Genomic DNA, 25,675 nt, shown 5'->3' with positions numbered 1-25,675 from the left:
GCACACTTAGTTGCTGGAGGGCTTTGGGGGTGGCACACTTAGTTGCTGGAGGGCTTTGGGGGTGGCACACTTAGTCGCTGGAGAGCTTTGGGGGTGGCACACTTAGTTGCTGGAGGGCTTTGGAGGTGGCACACTTAGTCGCTGGAGAGCTTTGGGGGTGGCACACTTAGTTGCTGGAGGGCTTTGGGGGTGGCACACTTAGTTGATGGAGGGCTTTGGGGGTGGCACACTAAGTTGATGGAGAGCTTTGGGGGTGGCACACTTAGTTGATGGAGGGCTTTGGGGGTGGCACACTTAGTTGCTGGAGGGCTTTGGGGCTGCTATAGGAACAGCTCCTTAGAGGCCCTGTTATAGGAACAGCTCCTTAGAGACTAGAGACCCTGCTATAGGAACAGCTCCTTAGAGACCCTGCTATAGGAACAGCTCCTTAGAGACCCTACAATAGGAACAGCTCCTTAGAGACCCTACTATAGGAACAGCTCCTTAGAGACCCTACAATAGGAACAGCTCCTTAGAGACCCTACAATAGGAACAGCTTCTTAGAGACCCTACTATAGGAACAGCTCCTTAGAGACCCTACAATAGGAACAGCTCCTTAGAGGCCCTGCTATAGGAACAGCTCCTTAGAGACTAGAGACCCTGCTATAGGAACAGCTCCTTAGAGACCCTGCTATAGGAACAGCTCCTTAGAGACCCTACTATAGGAACAGCTCCTTAGAGACCCTACAATAGGAACAGCTCCTTAGAGACCCTACAATAGGAACAGCTCCTTAGAGACCCTACAATAGGAACAGCTCCTTAGAGACCCTACAATAGGAACAGCTCCTTAGAGACCCTACAATAGGAACAGCTCCTTAGAGACCCTACAATAGGAACAGCTCCTTAGAGACCCTACAATAGGAACAGCTCCCTAGAGACCCTACAATAGGAACAGCTCCTTAGAGACCCTACAATAGGAACAGCTCCTTAGAGACCCTGCTATAGGAACAGCTCCTTAGAGGCCCTGCTATAGGAACAGCTCCTTAGAGACCAGCTTCCCCTTGCATCTCTCTGAGCTTAACACTAGCTAGTTAGCGGTGTGTAATGACTAGCTAGTTAGCGGTGTGAAATGGCTAGCTAGTTAGCGGTGTGAAATTTCTAGCCAGTTAGCGGTGTGAAATGACTAGCTAGTTAGCGGTGTGAAATGACTAGCCAGTTAGCAGTGTGAAATGACTAGCCGGTTAGCGGTGTGAAATGACTAGCCAGTTAGCTGTGTGCTAGTAGCATTCAATCGGGGACGTCACTCGCTCTGAGACCTAGTTGTTTCCTTTACTCCACATGGGGAGCGATAGACAGGTAATGATTCTTTGTGGGTGATGGTTGCTGATGAGTTCAAAGGATCCCTGGTTTGAGCCCAGGTTGGGCAAGGAAGCAGTACTGTTACACTAGAACAGTTATGGTTTGGTGAGCATGTACTGCCACCTTGTGGTCATTCATTAGTCCTACACACACTGTTGCTGGTTTAAATTGAAACTTTATTTAACTAGGCAAGTCCAAATCTTATTTTCAATGACGGCCTATACCGGCCAAACTCAGACCATACTGGGCCAACTGTGCGCCGCCTTATAGGACTCCCAATCACGGCCGGTTGTGATACACCTAGATTCGAACCAGAGTGTCTGTAGTGACGCCTCTAGTACTGAGGTGAAGTGCCTTAGACCGCTGCGCTACTCGGGAGTCACATTTAATGACAGAATAGTTGTTTGGTATAGTTGACCGAAAAGCGATCTATTGCAGCCAACTCAAGCCACAGAGTCTGCCCGTAGTTTAGACTACTCGTTTGATTGGGGTATTTTATCAACGCACAGTAGTGATGCCAGAAGAATCTGTTTACTTTGCAGTCGGCAGCTTTCCATTTTTATCTAGAGAGAACGGTACGTGACGAGAACATTCATATCAGACTTCCTTATGACATTCAAAACAAAATGAACCTAGAACAAATGAAATAAGGACATTTAATTATCATTGTCCATTGGTTTTGTTACAAATGGCTCCCTCTTCCCTATATAGTGTCCCTCTTCCCTATATAGTGCACCACTTTTCACTGAAACCTATATAGGCCCCAGGTATAAGTAGTGCGCTATATACAGAGGTATTTTGGGCTACATGGCAGCCCGCTGATGTCCAGCCATGGCGTGTGTTAGGGAATTGGACGAATGGGCACAATTCTCAGAACAATAATTGAGTACATTTAACTGATTAAAACACGTGAAGGGTAAGCTACTATCAAAAGCGTTTGAGTCATTTCAATCAGACGCATCACAGGAAGCTATGTAAACGTTGCAGTCAACTGCTTCATGTTTACTGTAAAGAACGTTTGTGGTACATGGGTGGCGAGTACCACTTCCTCCTGATTCCGCTGAAACTCTGAACCCCGCTCTGCCTACCTAAACACAACGTGACCCGTCCTCCTGAAGAGTCTCTACCCCGTCTACCCCGTTAGCTTTCTTCAACTAGGGGCAACACGTCAGGCTGAGGAATGAGTTTCACAAGCTACTCATCTGCTATATAACATTTATATGTACTATTTACTTCCCTTAACTAAATATTACTCTCTCGTCACTTGGTTTATTACTAGGTAATGACCCACCTTTGTGACCCAAATAAATCAAGTTCTACAGAATGTTTAAAAAAAGTACATTTTCCCAGGTCTCCCTGTGAGTTGCACAGTCTTATCAACAGCCAACATACACACCCACACACAAACACAGTAGTTATATTAGTAGTATAGGGCTGTGTGTGTAGTTGTATTAGTTGTATAGGGCTGTGTGTGTAGTTGTATTAGTAGTAAAGGGCTGTTTGTGTAGTTGTATTAGTAGTATGTGTAGTTGTATTAGTAGTATAGGGCTGTATGTGTAGTTGTATTAGTAGTATGGGGCTGTATGTGTAGTTGTATTAGTAGTAGGGCTGTATGTGTAGTTGTATTAGTAGTAGGTCTGTATGTGTAGTTGTATTAGTAGTAGGTCTGTATGTGTAGTTGTATTAGTAGTATGGGGCTGTATGTGTAGTTGTATTAGTAGTAGGGCTGTATGTGTAGTTGTATTAGTAGTATGGGGCTGTATGTGTAGTTGTATTAGTAGTATGGGGCTGTATGTGTAGTTGTATTAGTAGTAGGGCTGTATGTGAAGTTGTATTAGTAGTAGGGCTGTGTGTGTAGTTGTATTAGTAGTAGGGCTGTATGTGTAGTTGTATTAGTAGTATGGGGCTGTATGTGTAGTTGTATTAGTAGTATGGGGCTGTATGTGTAGTTGTATTAGTAGTATGGGGCTGTATGTGTAGTTGTATTAGTAGTAGGTCTGTATGTGTAGTTGTATTAGTAGTAGGGCTGTATGTGAAGTTGTATTAGTAGTAGGGCTGTGTGTGTAGTTGTATTAGTAGTAGGGCTGTGTGTGTAGTTGTATTAGTAGTATAGGGCTGTGTGTGTAGTTGTATTAGTAGTAGGGCTGTGTGTGTAGTTGTATTAGTAGTAGGGCTGTGTGTGTAGTTGTATTAGTAGTAGGGCTGTGTGTGTAGTTGTATTAGTAGTAGGGCTGTGTGTGTAGTTGTATTAGTAGTAGGGCTGTGTGTGTAGTTGTATTAGTAGTAGGGCTGTGTGTGTAGTTGTATTAGTAGTATAGGTCTGTATGTGTAGTTGTATTAGTAGTAGGGCTGTGTGTGTAGTTGTATTAGTAGTACAGGGCTGTATGTGTAGTTGTATTAGTAGTAGGGCTGTATGTGTAGTTGTATTAGTAGTAGGGCTGTATGTGTAGTTGTATTAGTAGTAGGGCTGTATGTGTAGTTGTATTAGTAGTAGGGCTGTGTGTGTAGTTGTATTAGTAGTAGGGCTGTATGTGTAGTTGTATTAGTAGTAGGGCTGTGTGTGTAGTTGTATTAGTAGTAGGGCTGTGTGTGTAGTTGTATTAGTAGTAGGGCTGTATGTGTAGTTGTATTAGTAGTAGGGCTGTATGTGTAGTTGTATTAGTAGTAGGGCTGTGTGTGTAGTTGTATTAGTAGTACAGGGCTGTATGTGTAGTTGTATTAGTAGTAGGGCTGTATGTGTAGTTGTATTAGTAGTAGGGCTGTATGTGTAGTTGTATTAGTAGTATGGGGCTGTGTGTGTAGTTGTATTAGTAGTATGGGGCTGTGTGTGTAGTTGTATTAGTAGTACAGGGCTGTATGTGTAGTTGTATTAGTAGTAGGGCTGTATGTGTAGTTGTATTAGTAGTAGGGCTGTATGTGTAGTTGTATTAGTAGTAGGGCTGTATGTGTAGTTGTATTAGTAGTAGGGCTGTATGTGTAGTTGTATTAGTAGTGTAATTGTGTCACCTTAATAAAGATGTTGTGTTTGTTCTCTTTAACTCTATCTAGGTTACGATGAGTAAACAATCCCAATTGTTTCAGAAAGTTTGATAGTTTTGTTGTCATCAGGTCGTTGTCAAGGCTGGAACATCGGGTCCTGTGCTCCAAAGGAATGGAGACCTCAGAACCAAAACAATGAGGTCCTTGATCCCCCTGCGGTTAGATAGATTCCCCTCTTCAGGCTTGACATTGAAATTATTGAACATGTCTGGTGTAATATGACTTTTGATTGCATTCAGTACTTATGAACTGCAATACACTCACTGAACATCTTGGCCCTTATTCACAAAGAGACACAGAGTAGGTGATCTGGGCCCTTATTCACAGTCTCAGAGTAGGTGATCTGGGCCCTTATTCACAAAGAGTCTCAGAGTAGGTGATCTGGGCCCTTATTCACAAAGAGTCTCAGAGTAAAAGATCTGGGTCCTTATTCACAAAGAGTCTCAGAGTAGAAGATCTTGGTCCTTATTCACAAAGAGTCTCAGAGTAGAAGATCTTGGTCCTTATTCACAAAGAGTCTCAGAGTAGGTGATCTGGGCCCTTATTCACAAAGAGTCTCAGAGTAGGTGATCTGGGCCCTTATTCACAAAGAGTCTCAGAGTAGGTGATCTGGGCCCTTATTCACAAAGAGTCTCAGAGTAGGTGATCTGGGCCCTTATTCACAAAGAGTCTCAGAGTCTGCTAAATGACTTAAATGTAAATGTAATGTAAATTTACCTTCGCCTGTCCCGGAGACCATTGAGGAGTTAAATATAAGCCAAGGGACAAAACGGGGTAAAAAAAACAATAAGCTTGTGGCCAAACAACCCTGACACACCTGGTCATAGTCTTGCCTGGTTAGTTGTGGGGCGGGAGGCCGCTTGGATTTTTAAAAATGTTTTATAACTTGCCAATATATTAATCACTACATTTAGCAAACATTAGATAGTTAATCCAGAGATTCATACCTTTGCCTTGATTCAGCAGTCTCGTCCAGATCATCATGGTATTTGTAGTTCTTTATGATAGCCTCATTAGCAGCTAATTAGCATATTGTCACCTTGTCAAAGAGGGATTTACATGGTTATCAAAATGTTACCTCAGGGTAAGCCTACATGAATAAATAAAGGTGAAACGTTTTTTTTTACATAAAAAAATGAAACAGCCCTTATTTTAAGTGTTTCTTAAATCCCCTATAGCGAAAAATGTATGGTGGAAAAATGATTGGTACCATTTCCCTGTTCGACCGCTAGGTGTTATGGGTATTATGACTCATACTGTGGTAGTCTATGGAACGCTGCCGTGTGTCTTGCAGAGGCAGTTGCAGTGTGGTGCATAGGTCGGGTTAATCAAATTTACACGTCGCAAAAAAAAAAAACTACAACATTATCGCACAAAATGCTTCGCAGCATCATCTGGATATGTCTGCAACAAAAGTTCAACATTCACCTTCTGCGACCATTTCTGTCAAACGGTCTACACATTATTCCGATAAATCCCATTTAAGCAACACACATAAAGCAACGCAGCTTCCATTGGAAATGAATGTATTTGTGGTGTGCAGAAACGCAATGACCTGCCGCCGCCGTTGTGATCGAGTCATTATGCACCAAACGTTATTCATAGACGGCATGATATAAATATTGGCAGGTGAATGTTGAACTTTTGTTGAGCACATACTGTGTCCCATATTGCGCAAAGAAGCGGTAGGTGTGATCAAGGAGTTGCATAAACGCGACTTCCTGTCGGTTTTTTTTCTTCAGGAGGGGCTATTTATGTTTTGACACAAAATACTTTTGTTGAAATGTTCGTGCAAACTGTGTGGTCAGTATTGCAAACGTAATAACGATTTAATGTTCTTCTTAGCTGCTGAGTTACATGCAACTATTTACTCTCGCCAAGATATTAGCATATATGGCAAAACTATGGCGCCGGGCATTACAAAACGATCCCGCCCCAGTGTCAAGACTCTTTTCACCGGTATTCATAGTTGCTCGGCCGCCTGAAACTTTAGGCTGCCCAGAGGTGGAAACAAGCGGTCTAATTATAGCGATGAGACCATCGTCACTACAAACATTGGCTAAGCTGTGCGGGAGTCAGTCAAGTAGTGGTATCTTTTCAGGAACTAAGATTGTGACAACAACTATAAAGATGACCCAAAACATCATCACAAAACAAAAAGGGGCCAAAGTGTAGGGACTGCGTCATTGCTTGTTCAACTGCAGTATCCGTTACGACAGACAGATGGGTTGTAAAGCCCTCAGAATATATACACTGCTCAAAAAAAAATAAAGGGAACACTAAAATAACACATCCTAGATCTGAATGAATGAAATATTCCTATTAAATACTTTTTTTTCTTTACATAGTTGAATGTGCTGACAACAAAATCACACAAAAATTATCAATGGAAATAAAATGTATCTGGATTTGGAGTCACACTCAAAATCAAAGTGGAAAACCACACTAGCTAACATTAAGGTTGGGGGAAGGGTTAGCTAACATTAAGGTTAGGGTTGGGGGAAGGGTTAGCTAACATTAAGGTTAGGGTTGGGGGAAGGGTTAGCTAACATTAAGGTTAGGGTTGGGGGAAGGGTTAGCTAACATTAAGGTTGGGGGAAGGGTTAGATAAGATTACGGTTAGGGTTGGGGAAGGGTTAGCTAACATTAAGGTTAGGGTTGGGGGAAGGGTTAGCTAAACATTAAGGTTGGGGGAAGGGTTAGCTAACATTAAGGTTAGGGTTGGGGAAGGGTTAGCTAACATTAAGGTTGGGGGAAGGGTTAGCTAACATTAAGGTTAGGGTTGGGGGAAGGGTTAGCTAACATTAAGGTTGGGGAAGGGTTAGCTAACATTAAGGTTAGGTTGGGGGAAGGGTTAGCTAACATTAAGGTTAGGGTTGGGGGAAGGGTTAGCTAACATTAAGGTTAGGGTTGGGGAAGGGTTAGCTAACATTAAGGTTAGGGTTGGGGGAAGGGTTAGCTAACATTAAGGTTAGGGGAAGGGTTAGCTAACATTAAGGTTAGGGTTGGGGGAAGGGTTAGCTAACATTAAGGTTGGGGGAAGGGTTAGCTAACATTAAGGTTAGGGTTGGGGGAAGGGTTAGCTAACATTAAGGTTAGGGGGGAAGGGTTAGCTAACATTAAGGTTAGGGTTGGGGGAAGGGTTAGCTAACATTAAGGTTGGGGGAAGGGTTAGCTAACATTAAGGTTAGGGGGGAAGGGTTAGCTAACATTAAGGTTAGGGTTGGGGGAAGGGTTAGCTAACATTAAGGTTGGGGGAAGGGTTAGCTAACATTAAGGTTAGGGTTGGGGGAAGGGTTAGCTAACATTAAGGTTGGGGGAAGGGTTAGCTAACATTAAGGTTAGGGTTGGGGGAAGGGTTAGCTAACATTAAGGTTAGGGTTGGGGGAAGGGTTAGCTAACATTAAGGTTAGGGTTGGGGAAGGGTTAGCTAACATTAAGGTTGGGGAAGGGTTAGCTAACATTAAGGTTAGGGTTGGGGGAAGGGTTAGCTAACATTAAGGTTAGGGTTAGGGGAAGGGTTAGCTAACATTAAGGTTAGGGTTGGGGGAAGGGTTAGCTAACATTAAGGTTAGGGTTGGGGGAAGGGTTAGCTAACATTAAGGTTAGGGTTGGGGGAAGGGTTAGCTAACATTAAGGTTAGGGTTGGGGGAAGGGTTAGCTAACATTAAGGTTGGGGAAGGGTTAGCTAACATTAAGGTTAGGTTGGGGAAGGGTTAGCTAACATTAAGGTTGGGGGAAGGGTTAGCTAACATTAAGGTTGGGGGAAGGGTTAGCTAACATTAAGGTTAGGGTTGGGGAAGGGTTAGCTAACATTAAGGTTGGGGGAAGGGTTAGCTAACATTAAGGTTAGGGTTGGGGGAAGGGTTAGCTAACATTAAGGTTAGGGTTGGGGAAGGGTTAGCTAACATTAAGGTTAGGGTTGGGGAAGGGTTAGCTAACATTAAGGTTAGGGTTGGGGGAAGGGTTAGCTAACATTAAGGTTGGGGGAAGGGTTAGCTAACATTAAGGTTGGGGGAAGGGTTAGCTAACATTAAGGTTAGGGTTGGGGAAGGGTTAGCTAACATTAAGGTTAGGGTTGGGGGAAGGGTTATCTAACATTAAGGTTAGGGTTGGGGAAGGGTTAGCTAACATTAAGGTTAGGTTAGGGGGAAGGGTTAGCTAACATTAAGGTTAGTGTTGGGGGAAGGGTTAGCTAACATTAAGGTTAGGGTTGGGGGAAGGGTTAGCTAACATTAAGGTTAGGGTTGGGGGAAGGGTTAGCTAACATTAAGGTTGGGGGAAGGGTTAGCTAACATTAAGGTTAGGTTGGGGGAAGGGTTAGCTAACATTAAGGTTGGGGGAAGGGTTAGCTAACATTAAGGTTAGGGGAAGGGTTAGCTAACATTAAGGTTAGGGTTGGGGGAAGGGTTAGCTAACATTAAGGTTAGGGTTGGGGGAAGGGTTAGCTAACATTAAGGTTAGGGTTGGGGGAAGGGTTAGCTAACATTAAGGTTAGGGTTGGGGAAGGGTTAGCTAACATTAAGGTTAGGGGAAGGGTTAGCTAACATTAAGGTTAGGGTTGGGGAAGGGTTAGCTAACATTAAGGTTGGGGAAGGGTTAGCTAACATTAAGGTTGGGGGAAGGGTTAGCTAACATTAAGGTTAGGGTTAGGGGAAGGGTTAGCTAACATTAAGGTTAGGGTTAGGGGAAGGGTTATCTAACATTAAGGTTAGGGTTGGGGGAAGGGTTAGCTAACATTAAGGTTAGGGTTGGGGGAAGGGTTAGCTAACATTAAGGTTAGGGTTGGGGGAAGGGTTAGCTAACATTAAGGTTGGGGAAGGGTTAGCTAACATTAAGGTTGGGGGAAGGGTTAGCTAACATTAAGGTTGGGGGAAGGGTTAGCTAACATTAAGGTTAGGGTTAGGGGAAGGGTTAGCTAACATTAAGGTTAGGGTTGGGGGAAGGGTTATCTAACATTAAGGTTAGGGTTGGGGGAAGGGTTAGCTAACATTAAGGTTAGGGTTGGGGGAAGGGTTAGCTAACATTAAGGTTAGGGTTGGGGGAAGGGTTAGCTAACATTAAGGTTAGGGTTAGGGGAAGGGTTATCTAACATTAAGGTTAGGGTTGGGGAAGGGTTAGCTAACATTAAGGTTAGGGTTGGGGGAAGGGTTAGCTAACATTAAGGTTAGGGGAAGGGTTAGCTAACATTAAGGTTAGGGTTGGGGGAAGGGTTAGCTAACATTAAGGTTAGGGTTGGGGGAAGGGTTAGCTAACATTAAGGTTAGGGAAGGGTTAGCTAACATGAAGGTTAGTGTTGGGGGAAGGGTTAGCTAACATTAAATTTAGGGGAAGGGTTAGCTAACATTAAGGTTAGGGTTGGGGGAAGGGTTAGCTAACATTAAGGTTAGGGTTGGGGGAAGGGTTAGCTAACATTAAGGTTAGGGTTGGGGGAAGGGTTAGCTAACATTAAGGTTGGGGGAAGGGTTAGCTAACATTAAGGTTAGGGTTGGGGGAAGGGTTAGCTAACATTAAGGTTAGGGTTGGGGAAGGGTCAGCTAACATTAAGGTTAGGGGAAGGGTTAGCTAACATTAAGGTTAGGGTTGGGGGAAGGGTTAGCTAACATTAAGGTTAGGGGAAGGGTTAGCTAACATTAAAAGGTTAGGGTTGGGGGAAGGGTTAGCTAACATTAAGGTTAGGGTTGGGGGAAGGGTTAGCTAACATTAAGGTTAGGGGAAGGGTTAGCTAACATTAAGGTTAGGTTGGGGGAAGGGTTAGCTAACATTAAGGTTGGGGGAAGGGTTAGCTAACATTAAGGTTAGGGGAAGGGTTAGCTAACATTAAGGTTAGGGTTGGGGGAAGGGTTAGCTAACATTAAGGTTAGGGTTGGGGGAAGGGTTAGCTAACATTAAGGTTAGGGTTGGGGAAGGGTTAGCTAACATTAAGGTTAGGGTTGGGGGAAGGGTTAGCTAACATTAAGGTTAGGGGAAGGGTTAGCTAACATTAAGGTTAGGGTTGGGGAAGGGTTAGCTAACATTAAGGTTGGGGGAAGGGTTAGCTAACATTAAGGTTGGGGGAAGGGTTAGCTAACATTAGGGTTAGGGTTGGGGAAGGGTTAGCTAACATTAAGGTTAGGGTTGGGGGAAGGGTTAGCTAACATTAAGGTTAGGTTGGGGGAAGGGTTAGCTAACATTAAGGTTAGGGTTGGGGGAAGGGTTAGCTAACATTAAGGTTAGGGTTGGGGAAGGGTTAGCTAACATTAAGGTTAGGGTTGGGGGAAGGGTTAGCTAACATTAAGGTTAGGGAAGGGTTAGCTAACATTAAGGTTAGGGTTGGGGGAAGGGTTAGCTAACATTAAGGTTAGGGTTGGGGGAAGGGTTAGCTAACATTAAGGTTAGGGTTGGGGGAAGGGTTAGCTAACATTAAGGTTAGGGGAAGGGTTAGCTAACATGAAGGTTAGTGTTGGGGGAAGGGTTAGCTAACATTAAATTTAGGGGAAGGGTTAGCTAACATTAAGGTTAGGGTTGGGGGAAGGGTTAGCTAACATTAAGGTTAGGGTTGGGGGAAGGGTTAGCTAACATTAAGGTTGGGGGAAGGGTTAGCTAACATTAAGGTTAGGGTTGGGGAAGGGTTAGCTAACATTAAGGTTAGGGTTGGGGAAGGGTCAGCTAACATTAAGGTTAGGGGAAGGGTTAGCTAACATTAAGGTTAGGGTTGGGGGAAGGGTTAGCTAACATTAAGGTTAGGGTTGGGGAAGGGTTAGCTAACATTAAAAGGTTAGGGTTGGGGGAAGGGTTAGCTAACATTAAGGTTAGGGTTGGGGGAAGGGTTAGCTAACATTAAGGTTAGGGGAAGGGTTAGCTAACATTAAAAGGTTAGGGTTGGGGGAAGGGTTAGCTAACATTAAGGTTAGGGTTGGGGGAAGGGTTAGCTAACATTAAGGTTAGGGTTGGGGGAAGGGTTAGCTAACATTAAGGTTAGGGTTGGGGAAGGGTTAGCTAACATTAAGGTTAGGGTTGGGGGAAGGGTTAGCTAACATTAAGGTTAGGGTTGGGGGAAGGGTTAGCTAACATTAAGGTTAGGGGAAGGGTTAGCTAACATTAAGGTTAGGTTGGGGGAAGGGTTAGCTAACATTAAGGTTGGGGGAAGGGTTAGCTAACATTAAGGTTAGGGGAAGGGTTAGCTAACATTAAGGTTAGGGTTGGGGGAAGGGTTAGCTAACATTAAGGTTAGGGTTGGGGGAAGGGTTAGCTAACATTAAGGTTAGGGTTGGGGAAGGGTTAGCTAACATTAAGGTTAGGGTTGGGGAAGGGTTAGCTAACATTAAGGTTAGGGGAAGGGTTAGCTAACATTAAGGTTAGGGTTGGGGGAAGGGTTAGCTAACATTAAGGTTGGGGGAAGGGTTAGCTAACATTAAGGTTGGGGGAAGGGTTAGCTAACATTAGGGTTAGGGGAAGGGTTAGCTAACATTAAGGTTAGGGTTGGGGGAAGGGTTATCTAACATTAAGGTTAGGTTGGGGGAAGGGTTAGCTAACATTAAGGTTAGGGTTGGGGGAAGGGTTAGCTAACATTAAGGTTATGGGGAAGGTTAGCTAACATTAAGGTTGGGGAAGGGTTAGCTAACATTAAGGTTGGGGGAAGGGTTAGCTAACATTAAGGTTAGGGTTAGGGGAAGGGTTAGCTAACATTAAGGTTAGGGTTGGGGGAAGGGGAAGGGTTATCTAACATTAAGGTTAGGGTTGGGGGAAGGGTTAGCTAACATTAAGGTTAGGGTTGGGGGAAGGGTTAGCTAACATTAAGGTTAGGGTGGGGGAAGGGTTAGCTAACATTAAGGTTAGGGTTAGGGGAAGGGTTATCTAACATTAAGGTTAGGGTTGGGGGAAGGGTTAGCTAACATTAAGGTTAGGGTTGGGGGAAGGGTTAGCTAACATTAAGGTTAGGGAAGGGTTAGCTAACATTAGGGTTGGGGGAAGGGTTAGCTAACATTAAGGTTAGGGTTGGGGGAAGGGTTAGCTAACATTAAGGTTAGGGTTGGGGGAAGGGTTAGCTAACATTAAGGTTAGGGGAAGGGTTAGCTAACATGAAGGTTAGTGTTGGGGAAGGGTTAGCTAACATTAAATTTAGGGGAAGGGTTAGCTAACATTAAGGTTAGGGTTGGGGGAAGGGTTAGCTAACATTAAGGTTAGGGTTGGGGGAAGGGTTAGCTAACATTAAGGTTGGGGGAAGGGTTAGCTAACATTAAGGTTAGGGTTGGGGGAAGGGTTAGCTAACATTAAGGTTAGGGTTGGGGAAGGGTCAGCTAACATTAAGGTTAGGGGAAGGGTTAGCTAACATTAAGGTTAGGGTTGGGGAAGGGTTAGCTAACATTAAGGTTAGGGGGAAGGGTTAGCTAACATTAAAAGGTTAGGGTTGGGGGAAGGGTTAGCTAACATTAAGGTTAGGGTTGGGGGAAGGGTTAGCTAACATTAAGGTTAGGGGAAGGGTTAGCTAACATTAAAAAGGTTAGGGTTGGGGGAAGGGTTAGCTAACATTAAGGTTAGGGTTGGGGAAGGGTTAGCTAACATTAAGGTTAGGGTTGGGGGAAGGGTTAGCTAACATTAAGGTTAGGGTTGGGGAAGGGTTAGCTAACATTAAGGTTAGGGTTGGGGGAAGGGTTAGCTAACATTAAGGTTAGGGTTGGGGGAAGGGTTAGCTAATATTAAGGTTAGGGAAGGGTTAGCTAACATTAAGGTTAGGGTTGGGGAAGGGTTAGCTAACATTAAGGTTAGGGTTGGGGGAAGGGTTAGCTAACATTAAGGTTAGGGTTGGGGAAGGGTTAGCTAACATTAAGGTTAGGGGAAGGGTTAGCTAACATTAAGGTTAGGGTTGGGGGAAGGGTTAGCTAACATTAAGGTTAGGGGAAGGGTTAGCTAACATTAAGGTTAGGGTTGGGGGAAGGGTTAGCTAACATTAAGGTTAGGGTTGGGGGAAGGGTTAGCTAACATTAAGGTTAGGGTTGGGGAAGGGTTAGCTAATATTAAGGTTAGGGGAAGGGTTAGCTAACATTAAGGTTAGGGGAAGGGTTAGCTAACATGAAGGTTAGTGTTGGGGGAAGGGTTAGCTAACATTAAATTTAGGGGAAGGGTTAGCTAACATTAAGGTTAGGGTTGGGGGAAGGGTTAGCTAACATTAAGGTTAGGGTTGGGGGAAGGGTTAGCTAACATTAAGGTTGGGGAAGGGTTAGCTAACATTAAGGTTAGGGTTGGGGGAAGGGTTAGCTAACATTAAGGTTAGGGTTGGGGAAGGGTCAGCTAACATTAAGGTTAGGGGAAGGGTTAGCTAACATTAAGGTTAGGGTTGGGGGAAGGGTTAGCTAACATTAAGGTTAGGGAAGGGTTAGCTAACATTAAAAGGTTAGGGTTGGGGGAAGGGTTAGCTAACATTAAGGTTAGGGTTGGGGGAAGGGTTAGCTAACATTAAGGTTAGGGGAAGGGTTAGCTAACATTAAAAGGTTAGGGTTGGGGGAAGGGTTAGCTAACATTAAGGTTAGGGTTGGGGGAAGGGTTAGCTAACATTAAGGTTAGGGTTGGGGGAAGGGTTAGCTAACATTAAGGTTAGGGTTGGGGAAGGGTTAGCTAACATTAAGGTTAGGGTTGGGGGAAGGGTTAGCTAACATTAAGGTTAGGGTTGGGGGAAGGGTTAGCTAATATTAAGGTTAGGGGAAGGGTTAGCTAACATTAAGGTTAGGGGAAGGGTTAGCTAACATTAAGGTTAGGGTTGGGGGAAGGGTTAGCTAACATTAAGGTTAGGGGAAGGGTTAGCTAACATTAAGGTTAGGGTTGGGGGAAGGGTTAGCTAACATTAAGGTTAGGGTTGGGGGAAGGGTTAGCTAACATTAAGGTTAGGGGAAGGGTTAGCTAACATTAAGGTTAGGGTTGGGGGAAGGGTTAGCTAACATTAAGGTTAGGGTTGGGGGAAGGGTTAGCTAACATTAAGGTTAGGGTTGGGGGAAGGGTTAGCTAACATGCTAATTAGTTGTAAAGTAGAAACAAAAGTAGGAAGGAGCTTAAAAGTAGCTAATTAGCTCAAATTGTCCATGATGAGATTTGAACAAGCAACAGTTGGGTTGTTAGGGTTAGGGTTGTTACAGTTGGGTTGTTAGACATTCACGTTATACGCCCCAACGATCCACTACAACTAACCACTCTCCTTTGGTTTTGGGCCTAGTGTACTATTTACTGTATGTTACGTCTGGCCACTGAGACCAGGCTGCAATTACAAAAGAGAAACATGAAATGACCCCCTGGGGAAGATAGAACATCGCTCAGAGATGAACAAAAACGACAACATTCCAAATGGGTGAAACTTTCCTTTAGAAAACGGTCAAATCTGTGAGCTAACTTGGGACAAATAAAATACTACGACATGGTCAATTCATAAAAGCACGAGTAAGAATTATATAGAAAATGATGTTGTTCAAGAGAAGAAGTTTCTATTGGGAAGTGACAGATGCTATCTACTGTGTGACCACAAGTTGTCAAAGTGAGTGATAATTCCTACTGGTTATATTGGGCTCCATGTTTAGACTTCAAAGACAACTTTGGTAGTGTTATTAACCTTACAATATCTGGTATCTTGTAGGCTATAGAATTATAGAGGAGGGATGTTTCTCTGAAGCTCAGGCAGTAGGGCCCAAACAAGCTTGTTTCTCTGAACCTGAGTCAGTAGGGCCAAACAAGCTTGTTTCTCTGAAGCTGAGTCAGTAGGGCCCAAACAAGCTTGTTTCTCTGAAGCTCAGGCAGTAGGGCCCAAACAAGCTTGTTTCTCTGAACCTGAGTCAGTAGGGCCCAAACAAGCTTGTTTCTCTGAAGCTCAGGCAGTAGGGCCCAAACAAGCTTGTTTCTCTGAAGCTCAGGCAGTAGGGCCCAAACAAGCTTGTTTCTCTGAAGCTCAGGCAGTAGGGCCCAAACAAGCTTGTTTCTCTGAACCTCTGTGACTTAATTTGCCGCTACAGAATCACAGTGTTCAGAGACTACAGTAGATATCAGGGTCCTCTGTCCTTGTTCCTCCAGTCTGGCGTCAATCACTATCAACGGATTGGAGTTTAACCCATAACATTCTGATTCAAGTCTAGTGACCATCAACCCAAATGTCACAAGCAGAACAGTGGAAATCGTGTGTATTACGATTAAATATGATGAATATTGTTTTAATCTCTAAACTGATTATGCACTTTATTCATTTTAAATATTCCCGGTACAAAGTCAATTCAGGAAGTGAATTTAAATTCCATTTCAACTTAAAGGATGATAGAGAGAGATAGAGAAAAATAGAGGGAGGGGTCTGACTGGATGGGTCCTTAAAAAGGAGAGGAGGGAGAGGAAGAACTCAACTCACAGGCAGGACAGAGAGAGAGAGAGAGAGAGAGACTAGAACTCAACTCACAGGCAGGACCGAGAGAGAGACTAGAACTCAACTCACAGGCAGGACAGAGAGAGAGAGAGAGGGAGACTAGAAGTCAACTCACAGGCAGGACAGAGAGAGAGAGAGAGACTAGAACTCAACTCACAGGCAGGACAGAGAGAGAGAGAGAGACTAGAACTCAACTCACAGGCAGGACAGAGAGAGAGAGAGAGACTAGAAGTCAACTCACAGGCAGGACAGAGAGAGAGAGAGAGACTAGAACTCAACTCACAGGCAGGACAGAGAGAGAGAGAGAGACTAGAACTCAACTCACAGGCAGGACAGAGAGAGAGAGAGACTAGAACTCAACTCACAGGCAGGACAGAGAGAGAGAGAGAGACTAGAACTCAACTCACAGGCAGGACAGAGAGAGAGAGAGAGACTAGAACTCAACTCACAGGCAGGACAGAGAGAGAGAGGGAGACTAGAAGTCAACTCACAGGCAGGACAGAGAGAGAGAGAGAGAGACTAGAACTCAACTCACAGACCGAGACAGAGAGAGAGACTAGAAGTCAACTTACAGGCAGGATAGAGAGAGAGAAAATAGTGAAAACCTTTGTAGATCTCTGAAGAAGTGAAGTTACAAGTAAAGACTTCAGAAGGTGAGATTTCAACATCTGTTCATCTAATACTGTACTTGAGTGCATCCCAAATATAACCATTTTCCCTTTGTAGAGCACTACTTTAGACAAGGGCCCTGGTTATATGTAGCTCTGGTCAAAAGTAGTGCACTACATAGGGAAACTCTGTACTAGAGACACAAATGGGTGAATGTTTTGGACCGAGTTTAGGAACTGCTGTGCTAAGGAATTCAAGGAATACCAATTCCAGTAGATTAGCCTAGTACACATGAATATGTACTCACAGACTGGGGTCCCCAGGACCGAGTTTGGAAAACGCTGCCTTGTCAATTAAATCACCAAGCCGTTCATTAGTTGAATGAAGCTGAAGGTTCCAAAAGGGTTCTTCTTCCCCATAGGACAACCCTTTGAAGATCCATTTTTGGTTCCAGGTAGAACCCTTTTGGTTCCAGGTAGAACCCTTTTGGTTCCAGGTAGAACCCTTTTGGTTCTAGGTAGAACCCTTTTGGTTCCAGGTAGAATGGCTGGATGTACTTTGAGAGGTCTTTGAAACACTGCACTCCCCTACACTCTGAAGTACTCACTGAATTTGTCTTGTCTCTCTCTCTGTCTCTCTCTCTCTCTCTGTCTCTCTCTCTGTCTCTCTCTCTCTCTCTCTCTCTCTCTCTCTCTCTCTCTCTCTCTCTCTCTCTCTCTCTCTCTCTGTCTCTCTGTCTCTCTCTCTCTGTCTCTCTCTCTCTCTCTCTCTCTCTCTCTCTCTCTCTCTCTCTCTCTCTCTCTCTCTCTCTCTCTCTCTCTCTCTCTCTCTCTCTCTCTCTCTCTCTCTCTCTCTCTCTCTCTCTCTGTCGCTCTCTCTCTCTCTCTCTCTCTCTCTCTCTCTCTCTGTCTCTCTCTCTCTCTGTCGCTCTCTGTCTCTCTCTCTCTCTCTGTCTCTCTCTCTCTCTCTCTCTCTCTCTCTCTCTCTCTCTCTCTGTCTCTCTCTCTGTCTCTCTCTCTCTCTCTCTCTCTCTCTCTCTCTCTCTCTCTCTCTCTCTCTCTCTCTCTCTCTCTCTCTCTGTCTCTCTCTCTCTGTCTCTCTCTCTCTCTTTGTCTCTCTCTCTTTGTCTCTCTCTCTCTCTTTGTCTCTCTCTCTCTCTCTCTCTCTCTCAGGAGACAATCACCATGGCGATGTTGACCACTCTTCTGCTTCTCAGCGCTGTCTTTGCTCTGGGAGATGCAAGGGGTAGCAGAGGTATTCTGACCCAAGGTTTTGTTGACCTGTTCACACTCATCAGATGCAATTTGATGTTATTGTTGCGACCTTAACCCAACACCTAGTGACCTAGATTTTGGCTCGACAGTCACTGAACCCCGAGCTCCTGGTTGGGGCTCCCGTCAGATTCGCTGAAATATAATTCTATATAGATCTGTTGTGGATTCATAGTTCTGAATCTGATCTAGGATTCAATCCACATCGTTCAGCTTTACAGCGCAACTGGAATTTAAAGGCAATGTTTCCTCTTTAGCAGAGATTCACAGTAAACGCTGCATGCATACTGCTCAATCTGAAATTACCTTTACATTTCTGGCATGGAATCTGTAATGCTGATTAAATAAATTCCCAAGACTTTTAACAAGTGTCTCAATATTCCCTCTCTCTGTGTCTCTCTTTTTTGTTGGAGGGGATCGGCATAATCACTGTGACTCGGAGGAACACATTCCTCCTCCGAAAGATCCGTATGACTCAGAGGAAAACAGTTCTCCTTCGGAGGAACACATTCCTCCTCCGACAGATCATTCTGACTCGGATGAACACATTCCTCCTCCGAAAGATTGGTCTGATTCAGAGGAACACATTCCTCCTCCGAAAGATCGGTCTGATTCAAAGGAACACATTCATCCTCCGAAAGATCTGTCTGATTCAGAAGAAAACATTCCTCCCCGGAAAGGTGAGAAACATATTATGTATTAACAACCTTAAATAAATATAAATATATATATAAACAATCTGCAAACTGCGGTGAAAATGTTTGTTACAAAACAAACGTGTAGAGAATCATTGTACTAATCTAAACTGCTATGAAATATATTTTCAATAACCACAAATATTATATGTTTAGCTGTTTGAAGCTGGTGTACAAAACCAAAAGTAAAACACGCAAACACAAAATGTTATAACGGATAGCGCACATAGATCTACCGCTTCTTAGACTGGCTTTCAATGAGAATTACAGATCTATGACACACATTTCTATGCAAATTTGGTCATGTTGCCCGAAAAGTTACATTTTCAAAGTGAATCGGTTATTTTTCAACACACGGTTAGCCGTGTTGCTCAGTAACATCACAGCTGGAACGCACTTTTTGACGGATCAGATTGTCTGGTGGGAACTATAAACCATTTCATCATGTAATTTAATATGATCTCTCTCCTCCCTTACAGAGTGGCATCGCAGAGTCTGCCCAAACGGCTGGCCCAGATATAAGACACACTGCTATCACTACGTCCCCTTCATGACCACATGGCCCGAGGCAGAGGTACCTGGATGTCTGCTGTACATAATTGAGATTATCTGTGTGCATGATGTTAAGTATCGGTGGTTTAATGAGAGATCAGCAGGTTAGAATCTGGTAGCAGTGATGGAATTGAAGGATTTTGGACACTGGCCAGCCGGGTTAGTAAACAGCAATTTCTACTAGCCAGGATCCAAAATGTGCCATGAGACAATGGAAAAGACAATAATTGACCTGCATCTTATGCTAGTTGGAACCATTTTCTAGAAGCCTGGTCTGAAAAGCACTATAGTTGGCTAGAGGGGATGCTATTTCCATCCCTGTCTGGTGGTCATACAGGGTTTCAGTTGACTCTGTAGGTTTAATCTGTGTTCAACAGGGTTGAGAAACTATATCATGACGTGCTATTTCTTATCTTTATATTCTACCTCTGTTTCTCTCTGTCTCTCCCCTCTCTCTCTGTCTCTCTAACTTCTTCTCTCCCCTCTCTGTCTCTCTCTCTCTCTCTCTCTCTCTCTCTCTCTCTCTCTCTCTCTCTCTCTCTCTCTCTCTCTCTCTCTCTCTCTCTCCCTCTCTCTGTCTCTCTCTCTCCGTCTCCTCGTCTCTCCCCTCTCTCTCTCTCTCTTTCTCTCTCTCTCTCTCTCTCTCTCTCTCTCTCTCTCTCTCTCTCTCTCTCTCTCTCTCTCTCTCTCTCTCTCTCTCTCTCTCTCTTTTTCTCTCTCTCTCTCTCTCTCTCTCTCTCTCTCTCTCTCTCTCTCTCTCTCTCTCTCTCTCTCTCTCTCTCTCTCTCTCTCTCTCTCTCTCTCTCTCTCTCTCTCTCTCTCTCTCTCTCTCTATCCCTCTCTGTCTTTTCTCTCTCTCTCTCTCTCTCTCTCTCTCTCTCTCTCTCTCTCTCTCTCTCTCTCTCTCTCTCTCTCTCTCTCTCTCTCTCTCCCCTCTCTTTTTTTCTCTCTCCCCCTCTCTCTCTCTCTCTCTCTCTCTCTCTCTCTCTCTCTCTCTCTCTCTCTCTCTCTATCTCTCTCCAGAGGAAATGTTTGCGCTTGGGAGGAAACCTGGCGTCAGTCCACAGTCTTCCCCAGTATCGTTTCCTTCAGTCTGTCATCAGGAAGAGTACCAGGAAAGTCCAGCGTACCTGGATAGGAGCCAACGACGCCATCAAGGTCAGAAACACCGTCTGTTCCGCACTCCTGAAAACATATAGGATGCCTTGATTCTTTATGAATAGAACCTATAAAGGCCTGTTGGTGCCTTAACCCACAGATCCGTTTGTTTTCAAAGCTTGTTACCTAATATTACAAACACTGTCTAGCTTACATCATGCTTATCACATAGATGGTCAGTCTCATGCTTATCACATAGATGGTCAGTCTCATGCTTATCACATAGATGGTCAGTCTCATGCTTATCACATAGATGGTCAGTCTCATGCTTATCACATAGATGGTCAGTCTCATGCTTATCACATAGATGGTCAGTCTCATGCTTATCACATAGATGGTCAGTCTCATGCTTATCACATAGATGGTCAGTCTAATGCTTATCACATAGATGGCCAGTCTCATGCTTATCACATAGATGGCCAGTCTCATGCTTATCACATAGATGGTCAGTCTCATGCTTATCACATAGGTGGTCAGTCTCATGCTTATCACATAGATGGCCAGTCTCATGCTTATCACATAGATGGTCAGTCTCATGCTTATCACATAGATGGTCAGTCTCATGCTTATCACATAGATGGTCAGTCTCATGCTTATCTCATAGGTGGTCAGTCTCATGCTTATCACATAGATGGTCAGTCTCATGCTTATCACATAGATGGTCAGTCTCATGCTTATCACATAGATGGTCAGTCTCATGCTTATCTCATAGGTGGTCAGTCTCATGCTTATCACATAGATGGTCAGTCTCATGCTTATCACATAGATGGTCAGTCTCATGCTTATCACATAGATGGTCAGTCTCATGCTTATCTCATAGATGGCCAGTCTCATGCTTATCTCATAGATGGTCAGTCTCATGCTTATCACATAGATGGTCAGTCTCACGCTTATCACATAGATGGTCAGTCTCATGCTTATCACATAGATGGTCAGTCTCATGCTTATCACATAGGTGGTCAGTCTCATGCTTATCACATAGATGGTCAGTCTCATGCTTATCACATAGATGGTCAGTCTCATGCTTATCACATAGGTGGTCAGTCTCATGCTTATCACATAGAAGATCAGTCTCATGCTTATCACATAGATGGTCAGTCTCATGCTTATCACATAGATGGTCAGTCTCATGCTTATCACATAGATGGTCAGTCTCATGCTTATCACATAGGTGGTCAGTCTCATGCTTATCACATAGAAGATCAGTCTCATGCTTATCACATAGATGGTCAGTCTCATGCTTATCACATAGATGGTAAGTCCTGGTATCCATAACTCTGTCTAGGAATCTGAGTGGTTACATTTCCCCTGGCCCATCCCTCAGCTTTTTACCCAAACAGTGGTTTGCCTCTTGAAAAACAGTAACTACAGTGTGTATATATAGTGTTTACTGTCTGCTAGTGATGCATCGTCCTGTGTGCTCTGTAGGAGGGTCTCTGGCTGTGGAGCGACGGGTCCAGGTTTAACTACCAGAACTGGGGCCCGGGTCAACCCTCTAACTATAACCATGGTGTTATTAAGGACAACACGAATGGCCGGGAGCATTGCATGGAGATGAACTATGGAGGTACAATCCTGTCACCAGACTAGTCTCCTGCTCATTATACATCAAACATTTGGATAGAAGTTAAATACATCTTAAAGGGAATTTGTTCATTTTTTAGCTACATATTTATAAAACAAAAATAATACCTACCTCTCTGTGTTTCTCTCTTTTCCAGCTTCTCGCTGCCAGAACGATGCCCCTTGCTGGTTTACATTTCCCTTCCTGTGTTCCAGAAAGTTGTGATGTCCACATTTTGGAAGAGACGACGTTGGAAAGTCTCTCTAAAGATGAGATTGTTTTAAATAAAAGGCACCATCTGCAATGTTACCTTTTGTTCAGTCATTTATACAAAACAAAACACCAACTTGATCCAACTATTGAACTCTGTAGTGTGAAGTAAATAACATCTTTGGTAAAAAATAAACTTTAAACAGTTGCTTCTCACTTTGTAATACGTTTTATTGTCGTCATTATTTTCTACATTTTCAAAGTCAAACCAGAGATGACCAATTGATGTTAATCATCATCATTCTATGAGCAAATACTGCCACCTGGTGGTCATTCATCAGTCCTAAAGACACTCAAACACACACACTCACACACTACTGTTGCTGGTATTCAATGACCGAATAGTGGTCTGCTATAGTTGACAGAAAGGAGGAGAGGAGTAGCGTGGAGAGGTAAGCAGCATCAGTAAAATAGTATGTATTAGAATGAATGAAGAGAAGTTGATATTTCAGCTGTAGCCTCGTCTATAGCTATTATTATATTACAGCCAACTCAGAGAGTCTGTAGTAGATTAGCATACTGGTTTTCCTTTCTCCTCCTGAAAATGAATTGTAGAAATACAGTTGATAGAACTGCACAGCTACGTTGTTGATTACCTAATAATTCTGTATATCTGTTGATTAGTTGATGAAACTACACGTACAAGGTCTTTGTTTCTGGCCATTTTGAGCCTGGAATTGAACTCACAAAGGCTGATGCTCCAGATCCTCAACTAGTCTAAAGAAGGACAGATTCATTGCTTCTTTATTCAGAACAACAGTTTTCAGCTGTGCTAACATAATTGCAAAAGGGTTTTCAATTGATCGATTAGCCTTATATTATAAACTATAAACTATATTATACATTTTAAAATGATAAACTTGGATTAGCTAACACAACGTGCCATTGGAACACAGGAGTGATGGTTGCTGATAATGGGCCTCTACTCCTATGTAGATATTCCATATTGTAGTTTTCAGCTACAATAGTCATTTACAACATTAACAATGTCTACACTGTATTTCTGACCAATTTGATGTTATTTTAATGGGTGAAAAAAATAGCTTTTCTTTCAGAAACAAGGACATTTATAAGTGACCCCAAACTTTTGCACGGTAGTGTACGTTATTGATTAGCTGATGAAACTGTATAACTACGTTATTGATTAGCTGATGAAACTGTATGACTACGTTGTTGATGAAACTGTATAACTACGTTGTTGATTAGCTGATGAAACTGTATAACTACGTTGTTGATTAGCTGATGAAACTGTATAACTACGTTATTGATTTGATGAAGCTGTGATGAAATGTTATTGATTAGCTGATGAAACTGTATAACTACGTTATTGATTGGCTGATGAAACTGTATAACGTTATTGATTGGCTGATGAAACTGTATAACTGTTATTGATTGGCTGATGAAACTGTATAACTACGTTATTGATTGGCTGATGAAACTGTATAACTACGTTATTGATTGGCTGATGAAACTGTATAACTACGTTATTGATTGGCTGATGAAACTGTATAACTACGTTATTGATTGGCTGATGAAACTGTATAACTACGTTATTGATTGGCTGATGAAACTGTATAACTACGTTATTGATTGGCTGATGAAACTGTATAACTACGTTATTGATTAGCTGATGAAACTGTATAACTACGTTATTGATTAGCTGATGAAACTGTATAACTACGTTATTGATTGGCTGATGAAACTGTATAACTACGTTATTGATTAGCTGATGAAACTGTATAACTACGTTATTGATTGGCTGATGAAACTGTATAACTACGTTATTGATTGGCTGATGAAACTGTATAACTACGTTATTGATTGGCTGATGAAACTGTATAACTACGTTATTGATTGGCTGATGAAACTGTATAACTACGTTATTGATTGGCTGATGAAACTGTATAACTACGTTATTGATTGGCTGATGAAACTGTATAACTACGTTATTGATTGGCTGATGAAACTGTATAACTACGTTATTGATTGGCTGATGAAACTGTATAACTACGTTATTGATTGGCTGATGAAACTGTATAACTACGTTATTGATTGGCTGATGAAACTGTATAACTACGTTATTGATTGGCTGATGAAACTGTATAACCACGTTATTGATTGGCTGATGAAACTGTATAACTACGTTATTGATTGGCTGATGAAACTGTATAACTACGTTATTGATTAGCTGATGAAACTGTATAACTAACGTTATTGATTAGCTGATGAAACTGTATAATATTGACTGATGAAACTGTATAATTGATTGATTAGCTGATGAAACTGTATAACTACGTTATTGATTAGCTGATGAAACTGTATAACTACGTTATTGATTAGCTGATGAAACTGTATAACTACGTTATTGATTAGCTGATGAAACTGTATAACTACGTTATTGATTAGCTGATGAAACTGTATAACTACGTTATTGATTGGCTGATGAAACTGTATAACTACGTTATTGATGAAACTGTATAACTACGTTATTTATTAGCTGATGAAACTGTATAACTACGTTATTGATTAGCTGATGAAACTGTATAACTACGTTATTGATTAGCTGATGAAACTGTATAACTACGTTATTGATTGGCTGATGAAACTGTATAACTCCGTTATTGATGAAACTGTATAACTACGTTATTGATTAGCTGATGAAACTGTATAACTACGTTGTTGATGAAACTGTATAACTACGTTATTGATTAGCTGATGAAACTGTATAACTACGTTGTTGATGAAACTGTATAACTACGTTGTTGATGAAACTGTATAACTACGTTGTTGATGAAACTGTATAACTACGTTATTGATGAAACTGTATAACTACGTTATTGATTAGCTGATGAAACTGTATAACTACGTTGTTGATGAAACTGTATAACTACGTTATTGATTAGCTGATGAAACTGTATAACTACGTTGTTGATGAAACTGTATAACTACGTTGTTGATGAAACTGTATAACTACGTTGTTGATGAAACTGTATAACTACGTTATTGATTGGCTGATGAAACTGTATAACTAAGTTGTTGATGAAACTGTATAACTACGTTGTTGATGAAACTGTATAACTACGTTGTTGATGAAGCTGTATAACTACGTTGTTGATGAAACTGTATAACTACGTTGTTGATGAAACTGTATAACTACGTTATTGATTGGCTGATGAAACTGTATAACTACGTTATTGATTGGCTGATGAAACTGTATAACTACGTTGTTGATGAAACTGTATAACTACGTTGTTGATGAAACTGTATAACTACGTTGTTGATGAAACTGTATAACTACGTTGTTGATGAAACTGTATAACTACGTTGTTGATTAGCTGATGAAACTGTATAACTACGTTGTTGATGAAACTGTATAACTACGTTATTGATGAAACTGTATAACTACGTTGTTGATGAAACTGTATAACTACGTTGTTGATGAAACTGTATAACTACGTTGTTGATTAGCTGATGAAACTGTATAACTACGTTATTGATGAAACTGTATAACTACGTTGTTGATGAAACTGTATAACTACGTTGTTGATGAAACTGTATAACTACGTTGTTGATGAAACTGTATAACTACGTTGTTGATGAAACTGTATAACTACGTTATTGATGAAACTGTATAACTACGTTGTTGATGAAACTGTATAACTACGTTGTTGATTAGCTGATGAAACTGTATAACTACGTTGTTGATGAAACTGTATAACTACGTTGTTGATGAAACTGTATAACTACGTTGTTGATGAAACTGTATAACTACGTTGTTGATGAAACTGTATAACTACGTTGTTGATGA

General features: G+C 42.3%; 1 protein-coding gene across 2 annotated transcripts; it reads left to right on the top strand.

Moving 5' to 3' along the window:
• The first annotated feature begins 1,795 nt into the window (after positions 1 to 1,795).
• Positions 1,796 to 22,023, top strand: LOC124008741 (galactose-specific lectin nattectin-like). 2 transcript variants are annotated; one of them, XM_046320266.1, is made up of 7 exons: positions 1,796 to 1,913; positions 17,530 to 17,611; positions 18,042 to 18,308; positions 18,803 to 18,897; positions 19,899 to 20,033; positions 21,462 to 21,600; positions 21,755 to 22,023. In XM_046320266.1, the coding sequence occupies exons 2-7, from the start codon at positions 17,542 to 17,544 to the stop codon at positions 21,820 to 21,822; spliced, it is 774 nt and encodes a 257-aa protein (XP_046176222.1). In that variant the 5' UTR covers positions 1,796 to 1,913; positions 17,530 to 17,541; the 3' UTR covers positions 21,823 to 22,023. The 2 variants fall into 2 exon arrangements, with proteins under 2 accessions (XP_046176222.1, XP_046176221.1); XM_046320265.1 differs by lacking the exon at positions 1,796 to 1,913 and adding an exon at positions 16,269 to 16,401.
• Positions 22,024 to 25,675: the final 3,652 nt, after the last annotated feature.

The sequence above is a fragment of the Oncorhynchus gorbuscha genome, linkage group LG21 (assembly GCF_021184085.1).
Source record: "Oncorhynchus gorbuscha isolate QuinsamMale2020 ecotype Even-year linkage group LG21, OgorEven_v1.0, whole genome shotgun sequence".
Classification (NCBI taxonomy): Eukaryota; Metazoa; Chordata; class Actinopteri; order Salmoniformes; family Salmonidae; genus Oncorhynchus; species Oncorhynchus gorbuscha.
The sequence above is the reverse complement of the archived record's forward strand: the minus strand, read 5'-3'. Positions and strand labels throughout refer to the sequence as shown.